We start from the raw sequence: 11507 nt of genomic DNA on the forward strand, positions 1-11507 counted from the left end.
CTAAGGACAACTGAGTCGTCAGAGAGATACTTTCTCTACAGACCTTGGGATCTGATCTTTCCTGTCAAACGCAGAATTCACAAACAGCTTGTTTTTATGAATTTAAAAGTCTTTCAACCTCATTCCTCCTTCCTGGCTCTTTCTTCCATATCTGCATGCATCAGTGGCATCACTTGCACACCTTCTCAGGCCTCACGAAGAAGGTGGCTGTTGCTGCTCTGTTCTCTAGGTCAGTGTTCCCATCACTTATTTCGAAAAGGCTTTTGGAGGCACAGGAGTGAACACATGTGCAGAGGTGGGAAGAAGAACTAGAGACAGGTTTCACTTCTGGGAAAAGAGAACATCTGGGAGAAGGAGCCCCAGGCTGGGCTGGCTTCATGATAAACTGGAGCACAAATTGAAGTTTGTGAAAACCCTCATCAGAGGATTTCACTTAGAATTACCAGGAAAGGCCAAGAACATTTCAGACTCCCTTCTCCCATGCCATTTGCAGATGTAACCCACCAGGACGCATGACACAGTTGTCATCATGAGATTGGCGAGTTTTTATCCCCATTTAAATCAAACTTACAACGACTCCCTCAGTATTTGACTTTCTAAAAAAAAAAAAAAAAAAAACCACCAAGGGCTCTACAATCACGCCATCTATCTGTTCCTAGTTCCCAGTAATGTTTGAACTGGATGACCAGTTTCAAGGAAAACTGTTTCTAAGCTATTAAGCTCCCACACTTTTCATAAAAGTGAATGTCTGCACAGAACATGAAAGCTCTTGTCATAAAAAACCTCCTCTGCCTCATAATGAAGAAGATCTGGAAGAGGACGCGTGGTCCTCCATCCTGCTCTGAGTTAGGTTGAAATTTATCTACATTTTCCTCAGTGGATGGTTGTTGAGCCTGAACTTGCTCTTGAAAATCCCTAGTAAGGGGATTCTTCAGCATCCCCGATAAACCAGGAGTTGCCACGTGAGACTTTGCCTTCCTCCACACACTGCAAAAGATGAAGCCATCTTCCGGTAGGAAAAGCTCCAGTTTTAGAGGGAGAAAAATAAAGAAAGGAGGAAAAGGGAAGCGTCCCCGAGTGACAATATTGGATATGCTCTCTGTATCCTGAGGTAACTCAGCTTCCAAACGCAGCAGCTGTTCACGGAGGCAATCCCTTTCAGAATTTAGCAGTATTTGGAGAAACAAAGCCCAATAGTCCCGTAAGGACAGATCAAAACACAGCAGTGCTGGATGCTGCCAATTTGTTGCTGACAGTACTTTGTATCACAACCATCAGCTGGGAATAGGCAATGGAAAACACAGTCCTAACACCTATTTATCTCCAGCAGCCTCCACTCCTTGCGTCATTTCGCTTTTTGTATAAATCTACTCTCCATGCCCTATCCTTTCATGAGAGGCATGGATCTGGGGCTAAATGTAAAGATACGTATCATGGAGACACATCCTTCACCTCCGAATCCGAGTGAGGAAGTATTACTCCATTTTGAAGTGCCGTGAGATAAGAGCACACAGCCAAATGCCATCTCCATTAACAGCTCGGCGAAAAGCGTAACGGTGCGCACAGCACAAGGGCACTCGAGCCCGCAGCACCGCCAGCTCCCCAGCACTTGCCACGCAGAAAACCAGAGCTCTGAAGAAGCTCAGCCTGCTGCTAATCGGTTCCCTTGCTCCGAGCCCTGGACCAGCCCTTGCTCCGACAGCGAACCCAGCAGAGGGCACTCCTAAACAAGGGCCAGGAGGTATCCAGAGGCGTCCTCTGCCACTGGGGCAAAGCCACCTCCGGATCATGCTCTTGCTGTTTGCGTTTAAAGACTGGCCTGCCCACTTCCTATTCACGCAGTGGCATCCAACACGAAAGGAAACCCTGACAGAAGATGAGTTTTCTGGAGGAAAAAAAGTGGAGACATTCACCAGCACGTTTGCTCCCAATGTGTGTTTGGTTTGCAGAAAGTGGTAGTTTTCTGTGTCCTCTACCTCATGGCTGTGGCTCCTACTGTGGCGTTCTCACCAGGCTTGCTGCCAGTGCCCGAGAGCTAGGGATTAATAAATATCAGTATTTATTAAAAAAAGAAAGAGTATGCAGAGGGGTAAAAAGATCTTGTTTTAACGGATAGAGAGCGAGCAAATGAGGAATTCATAGTTTTTGCCTGCCTTTATATTTCCGCGCAAAATAATCATTTACAGGTTAATCTTCACCGCTCACTGCCATCCCGCCAGATCTGCTCAAGCCACCCTTTTACCTATACCACAGGGTGAAGGAGGTGTACGGATCCACCAGCCTTCCCAGGGAGCCCTGAGCAGGCTGCTCACAGCCTGCCGATTGCACTGCCCGTCATCGGGGAGCTTGTGCATCGTGACTGCAAGCTCCATGGGCCATGGTGGCCTTCTAAATAATTAGGGAGTGTTCAGGGATTTAGTTCTAGCTTTCCCATTTGAGAACTTTCCTTTCCTCTGCTTTCAACATCCTGTGTTATTTCCTCTGCGCTGACTACTGTACCTTCCACCTTTCCAGGAAAATTATTTCAGAATTTTGCCAAACGTGCCAGAGAGGGGACAGAGACTGAGGCAAGAGAAAGAGAGATGCATTTACACTTTCTTCCTAGCACCTAATACGAGTCCGCAATGTGCCAGCTCACAATAAATCCTCCTGCTGCTTGCTAATAAGATAACTGCCTCTCCACATGCAAACATTACAACCAGGATGTAAGAGACTGTTACACTTCTCGGGAAATAGAGTATCATTTAGAAGTTAACGCTGAAGAGTCTGGAGGTGCAAGCAAGCAGATGGGTGTGGGAAGGCGGCTGGGGGCAAGCACTTACTTCTGAACTCAGTTCGAGTAAGATCAAAGCCCGGCCCCATGTGTAGGATTGTGCTGTGGGATGGGAAAGCCACGTGTGATCTGCATTCTGCCCTCATGATTTTATGCCTGCAACAAGAGCCAAAAACCTTCTCTTCCTCTCGCCCGCAGGAGAGATGTGACAGGAATAAAACAATACCCAACTGACTCTGGGGAAATAAAGGTACTAAAAATCAGCTCTACGTACGCTCTGTTGGCTTCAGATTCCAGTCACAAGCACCACTTTCTATCGATGGGTTTGGTTCTCATTTAAGTGACAGCAATGTCTATCAGACCAGTAGCTTAGATTATGGCCCAGCATCACTGTGCAAAGGCTTGTCCATCTTTGCTGGGTGTTTAAGTTCTCAGGTTCTGAATTCTTGCCTGTGGCTCAAGGAAATAAACCTGATTTAGTGGCTTTTTAAAAATTATTGGTTGCAAGAGACACAGGCAGATTGCAGACAAGAGGCCAGTTCCTGCTCCTGTTGAAGGCACAGAGTTGAGGCATCAGGATTCATTCCTGACTGCTGTAGGTTTTAGGGACAAAGAATGAAGAACCAGCTGTAAGGCCAAAAGCGAGCACTAACTTGCTGTCAGACCTTCGTGATCACCTCTGAGGGGAGAAACACAGCTTGTAAAAAAATTGTAAGAGGATAACTGCACCTTCTCCTTCATGAAAAGGAGCAAATTCCAAAGTGTTTCTTCTTCTGCCTGCTATGTGATTTGCTTCAGCTTCGTTTCACATGCTGTCTCACACAATAGCCTCCAGGGATTCTTAGGAAAAAAATTTAGCTGCCTCACCTCCTATGCCCAACTCTTGCCTTACTGCAAGAAAATTATTTTTCGTTTTCCTAACAAACCAGCTTTAGTTGTCACTGTAGTTAAGGTTATGTCAACACTTCTATTATAAACTCCTCTTGTCAGGAATTTACAAGTCGGCTGTAAAAATTCCCTTTGCACTTAATTTTGGCATAGATGGCAAAAGCCCTGGGAGCACATTAAAAAAAAAACAAAACCCACAACATTAACACTGAAATTTTCATTTCTTTGAATGTGTTAAAATCTAATGCAGACACTGCACTCTAAGACAAAGGCCTAAACCAACAGCTCCAGTCAGTGTGTGAATCCTCCACTGAAACAAGTCACCTCGGGATGCCCTGCACTCCCGTGTTGCAAATATGGGAACATCACACTGAGGGGCACGACAGGAATAAGAACAAAAATCTCCTGAAAAAAACCTCATCTGTTCATAGTGCCATAATTAAAACACAAACTGCCCTGTTTATTGAGGGATACATTAATCTCAGCTTCTTGGTACGAGAGACAGGATGTATGAAGGTTTCAGAGGAGTTGGGGAAGGATTATTTTCCTCTGTCTAAAATATTTATCTCACCTTCATCCTCATCTACGCCCCTCATAATCACCAGCACATTTTGCTTTTCTGGTGCATTACTGCCGTTTATTTTCATTTCAGAAACAGAACAGCGGTATGGAGAGAGGTTAAATGATTTGCCCAAGGTCGGAGAGGACATGCCTCTGACCCGGGAATGGAGCCACGTCCACGACCGGGACCCAGCCTCCCAGAGCCGCCGTCCTCTCATGGCTTGCTAAGAGGTAATGGCAATTTATGGACCCTAATCTAGTTCTGAGCCTGCAATTTCTTCTCCCTTCCCCGGGCTACTGCTTGGCAGGATTTAATAGTTGCTAGTGTCACCCTGTCCCTCCGCTTCCAGCCTTGCTTTCCGAGGGCTCCTGAAAGACCTGGGGCTCCTGAAAAGGGCCGGGTTTAGCTGTGGGGAACTAGAAGGAGCTCTTGCGTGGCCTCCCCACACTCTTCCTACATGGGAAGTTTGCTCAGCCGCTGACACGGAGCCAGGCGCGGGTTTGCTGGGGACGCAGAGATGCGCAGAGATGCGCACTTCTGCTTTCGTCCAGTCCCCTGCTGAAACTGAGGAGTACGTGGCACTTAGTTAATCTCCGTATGTCTTGACGGAAAGAAGGGGGACAGTCGAGAGAATGAAAAATAAGATACGGAAAGGACATGAGTATTGTCAAATTAGTTTTTGGTTCATTCAAATGCTTCAGGAAATCAACAACCAAAAGCAAGTAAAAATAATTCAGTCAGAACTAACACCGCTTCAGTAACATCACATTTTAAAAAGTAAGATTCCAGCTCTGCAAACGTATTTATTGCATGTAAATAACTACACCCGTGCATATGACTTACCTTTGCAAAGCTGTGCCCTGTTCGCAGCATCACAAACCACATTTTAAACAAACTCAGTTCTGTAACTTTTACCTTCCTCTACACGCACTGACAGTAACACTGCTTACTTTAGAGACAGCTTGTGGATAAGGCGGACAAGCAGGAACCCTGAGACAATCCAGGCCCAGTCCTGACCATATGATGGTGCAAGGCTGGAAGGAAAACTGCTGAATTCTGTGAAACAGAATCAGGCCCAAGAAGCGCAAAAGGAATTTACAAAGCAAGATTTTCTGTAATATGGTCCATTGGCTTTTGATAACAAAAAACACATTGTAAATGGCCAAGAAATTAATCTTTAAAAGGCAGCTGTAACCCATGTGTATTAACTATTTTTTTCAAAGACATTTCCTCTGGATTTCTGTTACCTCCCTTAATACATGTTTCCAGCCAGCAGAGATGTTATGCTCTGTGGGCAAAATATAATATGCATTTTTAAAACATTTATAAATATGTATTCACCCTATGGACTTACATGGCACTGTAGGAGCTGTGTTTTGGTCTGCCTTCAAATGAAGGCAGTCTTTAAAAAGTAATTACAAATATACTAAGGTGTATGTTCAACACAATGCACAGGGATTTAGCCACACAAATTTCATTAGCACTAATGAGAGGTGTGCAGCTGAAGCCCTGCATATCAAGACATCATGCATAAAGAAAAGTCTGTCTGATGATGTATTTACTTATTAAACCAGAACAGCTCTGAGGGGCGTGCAGGTTTATCTATTTTTATTTATTCCTTTTCAAAGGAAATGAAATGCACACATGCACACACACACCTATACACTACAGAACTGGAAAATTTTAAATCTGGGTATATTTATATATTGAAAAATCCATTTCAATGCTTCTTCAGCTGTTACTATTTTCTTTGCAACTAGCAAGATTAAAATGTCCCTTGAGGACACAAACCAGAAACATGCAAATAATTTGAGTGTGTGGCACGTCACTTTTGTGCTACAATAAACAGGTGTGATCCCAAGGCGGTGGTGGTGTGTTTTGGTAGAGCGGAGACTGCGATACCCAGCACCCAGAGCTGGGAAATCTGCAGTTCACCTACCTCTTTTTCTCAGCTCTCACTTTCTCTTTCCTCCTTATAAAACTTCTTTCCTTTTCTCGGGAGCGGGGCAAGCCGAGGGCAGGGGGCCGCCGCTAAGAGGAAGCCGTGTTCGCAGTGCACGCCCGTGGGTCACAGGCGGGAGATGTTTCCCGCCACAGTTTTGTTACTTTCTGGACACCAAGAACACATCCTTCCTTTTAGCTGTACTCTCCAAAGCAATTGCTTGTTTTCTTCTCTAGACCACAAGCGACTCCCCTGCGGCGCGCGCTTGCTGCCAAGTTCGGGGCCCGAAGACGTCGCTCCGACGCACCGTCTGAACGCTTCAATGCCATCTCCTACATCGCTGCGTTACGGGGCCGAGTCAGGGCCAGCAGGGTAAAGGCGATTTACAACCCGCGTAGCGGCATCAGTCGGACCTAGCAACCCCCCTAGCGACGCGGGCGCAGCCGCACCGCGGCGGCAGCGGCATTGTTCGGGCCGGAGGTCGCCGCTTGGGCCTAGCGGCAAACGGCCTGACCTTGGGAGCTACTGAAAGCCGAGAAGCCGAGCAGAGCGGAGGGAGACCCACGGAACGAAAACCCGCGGGCTCCTGCCTGCTTCTTGCACGTAACCTAAACAAGTTCTTCAGCGAGAAATACGGCTATGCTTCCTGCACGCTGCGGGCAAACGTACTCACCGTAGCCGGCCGCACGGAAGAGCGAAGGGCTGTGCCGCCTGCACGGGGCGGCTTGGAAACCAGAAAACCCGGGCGCAGGAAAAGGATGAACAGGGAAATCGCCGCAGCCGGGCGCGAGTGGCGACGACCAGGCTGCAGGCCGCTGCCCCAGCGCGCCGACGCGCGGAGCCATCGCACGCCGTGAGCGGGGGCTACGGGCACCACCGGCGTTTCGGCTCCCTTGGGAAATCCAGTTGTAGCTGGCTTATATGCGGCGTTTTGCCACCAACAGTAATGAAACGGGTATAAACCCCCCCGCCCCGCCCTGCCTCTCTCCCCGCTCGGCACCGCGAGACGCCCGCCCGCCCGCGTGCCGCCGCGCGTCCCCCCGCGCTCCGCCAGCAGCCGGACCCCACCTGCCTGGCGTGTCCCGTCTCCAACCATGACCCCGTTCTTCTGCTGAACGTGTGCAGCTGAACGCGGTAACAGTGCTCCAACGGCAACTGGGAAGTACGGAAAACGCGATGGATTTGATCCCGGATGGGGGGCACTGGATCAGCACGCGGTGCAGGGGGGGGCCTGATGCCGAGCTTCCAGCCACCGTTCAGTTTTGCTTAACAAAAGATGTAATAATGTTAATGTTTTGAATTTCAGTTCAAAACCATCCTGTTCGGTGACCAACCGGTGGGGACAATTCACCTCCCCCTCCCTGTTTGCTGGCTGTAAGCGACCAGCTGGCCGGGGCAGAGAAGCTCAAATTGCAGCTGCCTTCACCCTGTTTAGCATTCAAGATAAACAGAAGACTTTGGTTTGCAGCAACAAAATATTGTCTTGGAACTATTATCTTCCAAAAAAGGAATTTCTTCTGTTAAATGAAACACATCTGCACATACGTGTGATTTTCTGTGTGTCTGGGTACAGACATATACACACATATGTAGTTACATTGAATTCTGCGTATTAGAAAGGGGATTTTTAAGGCTTTTAACACCTTTCATTTTGTGACTTTGCATCCCCTTTACATAACACTTTGTATCACTTTCAGTCTATAACTGCTCTTGAGAGAGTAGCCACAAGCCACAAATAGGCAATTGTACGCTGGCAGCAGCCTTTAACAAAGAGCCCGATAGAGCCGAGCTGGGAACGGCACGTCCAAGCCGCCACCGCTCCTGCGGCGGCCACAGCCGCGGTTTTGGTAGCACGGCGTCGGCGGCAGTTTACCTTATAAACCCGTAGTGCAAGTTTCATTATAGTATATGGCATCAGTTCATTAGATCCGGTTCTATTTTCAGCTGAGACCACGGCAAATGCAAAGACATTGCATAAATTACATTAAAGTTTGGTCTTCTGCATGTTTCTTAAGTTACAGGCTTTGTATGCATTGAAAAAAATGGTGAGGATTGGGAGAAACCTCTCATGCTTTAGTGCCACTTCATACATCCCATGCTTTCTCGAGGTATTTTCAGCTGGATTTTTTGGACTCTTTGAATTTCCTCCAACAAGGGCTGCTAGGGATGTGCGTACCTGAGTGGTAAAGGAGAGGGGCGCAGCGGTAGATGCGGCAGCTTGTCTGCCTCCCCAGCCGTGCAGCTCTGCTGGGATTCCCAAAGACAGAGGGGAAAAAAAACAAAGTTCAGTTCTCCAACTGGCTTCACAGCCGCGCTCGCCTGTCCCCGCCGCGGCTGTCCTGCACCACCGGCTCCTCAAGGGGCGAACGCAAGAGGGAAGGAAGGGAGGAAACTGGAAAAAAATGCACAAATTCTTACAAACTGACTATATGACCGTCTCCATGTATTTCCTGCTAAGTTTCTTGGTAGATCACAATAATCTTTCTCTAGCCCTACAGCTGGCCTTCCTGACCATAGCTTTTCCCCTTGCCATCTAGGGAACACAGTCCCACAAAGTAAACGAGCTCTCTCTTTCTCCCCCTTGTCCGTCTCATTTCCTTCCCTCCTTTCAAATACGCTTCCTGAAGGAGGGAAGAGAGTCACGCGCGGAAGCTGCTCCTCTGTGGAGGGCTGCCAGACAACGACTGGCCGCTCTCGGCCATGTGCCTTTTCCTTGGCACGCTGATCTCTCAGTCTGTGGAACACAACATGTGACATAAACTAGCAAAAAATAACTGAGCAGCAGCTCATGTCCTCCTCCTTCCTCATCGCACGGCACCTCTGCACGAAACCGCTGTCGCGGGGCGATGTGCGCTCTCGTTAGTCCCTGCCGCGGCACTTGGAAGCACCAGATCCAGCTCTGGCTGTTCTCTGCTCTGTCGCTGCAAATTCAGCCCAGAGCAAAGTTACCCAGGGGAGACTCAAGGGGACCCAGACACCAGGAAAACGGCTGGATGCCTCTGCTTAAGAAATTCAGTGTAGTTCATCACTTTCCTAGTTCTGAAGCTGAGTAATTGAGGCAAAGACCAGAATCAGTCACAGCTACTTAGAGCAGGAGATAAAAGACTCTTCCATGAACGTTTCAAGAACCAGGCGATACATCTAGATGACAGATGGTATGGCTACACTGCACAGATTTATGTACGTGTGTAAATTTAGCATTCCTAACAACCACAGATTCTAAAAATAAAATCGGTGTTTAAAAATAAACACACCTTATTCAATACTTAAATTTCTTGCCCTTTACTCCAAAGATCTTGCGTGACAAGCACTGCAGCTGGGCCACACCGACCTAAAGAAACGACTCGGGTTCTTCAGAGAAGACGCAAACACACTCACTCTGCTAAAAGCAGGCACGAATCTGAGCATCGGCGAGCTGGCCGGGGCACGGGGGGATTCCAGAGAACTTGGGGTGTCTGGAGCTGGGTGCTCTTCCGCCTGCTAAAGGGAGGACGACGGAGGCGGGATCTGCGGTCCGGTTTACCTGGAGTTTGTCTGTATGCCAGCGCAAGCCGAGGTCTCTCGGTCTCTCTCTCACCTAAATCACAGTAAACTCCACATGCAAGCGCTCAGGAAAAGCGCAAACACATTCATCTTTCCCCGGGGGGGGAAAAGAAGAGTCCCTGCCTTCGGGACTTTACGCAGCTCGGGGAGCTTTAGCACAGCGGCTGCCAAGGCTCCCCGTGCCGGGGGCCGAGGCCCGCTGAGCCGGCTGCACGCTGCGGCCGAGCCACACGGTGTCAGGAGCCCGCTGCCGCGCGGCTCGCACCAGGCCAGCCGGCGGCACGGCCCGCGAGCTCCTCCGGCGGGCTGGGGGGCGGCCGGGCACCCCCCGGGCCACCCCGCCATCTCCCCCTGCCCCTCCAGTTCTTGGTGAAAAGGCGCAAGGGAGAAAATGAAGAATTCTCTCCCTTTCGGTAGCTCTTCCCAAGTCCCTGTTTTACAGCTCGCTAACTCCCTAGCCGTGCATCCACACGCAGGCTTCCGCTGCCACATCTCACTTTACCTGGTCAATTGAGTTTGTATTCTCCATAGGGGTCTGGGCAGTTACAGCAAACTGCAAGGTCCTTGATTCACCTCTCTCTTTTCAGAAATGTGCTTTCCAGCTCCCCCATGCAAAATTGAAAACTTGTCATACGTGAGAAAACAGCAGTTTGCTAGAACACACAAGATAAAAGGGTAAACAAGATCTTACACGGAGCTGTGCCTAGGCTTGCACCCAAAACCACCGTGTTACATTGCTAAAATAAAGGGATGTCTGTGACATGCTTATACATTTCATACCTGCTGCACACAGTCTCCCAGTGAATACCCCAATCATCAGACACTAACCTGTGTGCTGTGCACAAATCCTGCAGGAACCTGCTTGCAGAAGAAAACCTTTTCCTACACTTTTGAGTATATCCATGAGCTGGTTTTGTACTTCTAGCAGACAGGCCACAGCTGTGCATGACTCCAGAGCAGCGGTGAGTGCCCTGTTCACCTGGTTGAGGTCCAGCAGGTGTATCAAGGCATACCAGACTGCCGAAAAGCTGCACCTTATTGCAATTTCTTAAAAACGTTCCTTCAAATCCAGTCTGGCCCTTCGTTGCTATTTTCAGCCTTGCTTTGGCTGCAAGCTCTTCTGAGCCAGTAACACTTGTGACCACTCTCTGTGCACAGGGATAAACGGGAACACAAGCCATTTACATGCAGGGAGGAGTTAGTCCCTTCTTCTTCCACACCTGAAAACGTATCTCTCTATTTGGAAAGTGCTGCAAAAGCTCAATCATTTTAGACAATTTCCACCTTTAAGATACTTTCTAGGATATGTTATGTCTGATTTCCCAAATGGTGGCACCATGTTACCCTAGCACACTTCCAGTGACTTCGGTGAGACCCGCTAAAGTACACTAGCTGAGAGCACTGCTGGTGTCAGGAAAGGATGAGTCAGGGCCACTGAGAGCCCAGCATAAAACTAAATGTGCTCAGGAACTCAATTGCTGCATATTTTCATCTTTCATAAAAATGGTTGTTCTGCCCAGGAGTCTGTGCAGCAGCACATTGACTGTTCTTTCAACATTATACACAGACACTTCCCTCTGAGTTATTTCTTCGAGGTGCTGTGAAAAGAACATTTAGAAAACACTGTAATTGTCTGTTACTGTTGTTAAAATATGAAAAAATATTTTTTTCTGAGTCTCTTGGCTGCTCAGATCAGATCTGCATTGGAAGGCAGGTCCAGCAGATACTCCATCCTGATCATGGTCTTTTCTTACTTCTATATCAAATCTCTGAGCTTCTGGATACTGGACAGACACAAT

At 48.3% G+C, this 11507-nt stretch overlaps 1 protein-coding gene across 1 annotated transcript in view; it reads left to right on the top strand.

Annotated features, from left to right (window-relative positions):
• LOC134148377 (peripheral-type benzodiazepine receptor-associated protein 1-like) overlaps positions 1-7022 on the top strand; it is a 32881-nt gene extending 25859 nt beyond the window's left edge. The window contains exon 4 of the mRNA XM_062590358.1: positions 6595-7022. Within this exon, the coding sequence (XP_062446342.1) occupies positions 6595-7022 (428 nt within the window). The remainder of the gene's footprint in view (positions 1-6594) is intronic.
• The last annotated feature ends 4485 nt before the right edge of the window (positions 7023-11507 follow it).

This window comes from Rhea pennata, chromosome 17, assembly GCF_028389875.1.
Source record: "Rhea pennata isolate bPtePen1 chromosome 17, bPtePen1.pri, whole genome shotgun sequence".
In the NCBI taxonomy this organism is placed as follows: Eukaryota; Metazoa; Chordata; class Aves; order Rheiformes; family Rheidae; genus Rhea; species Rhea pennata.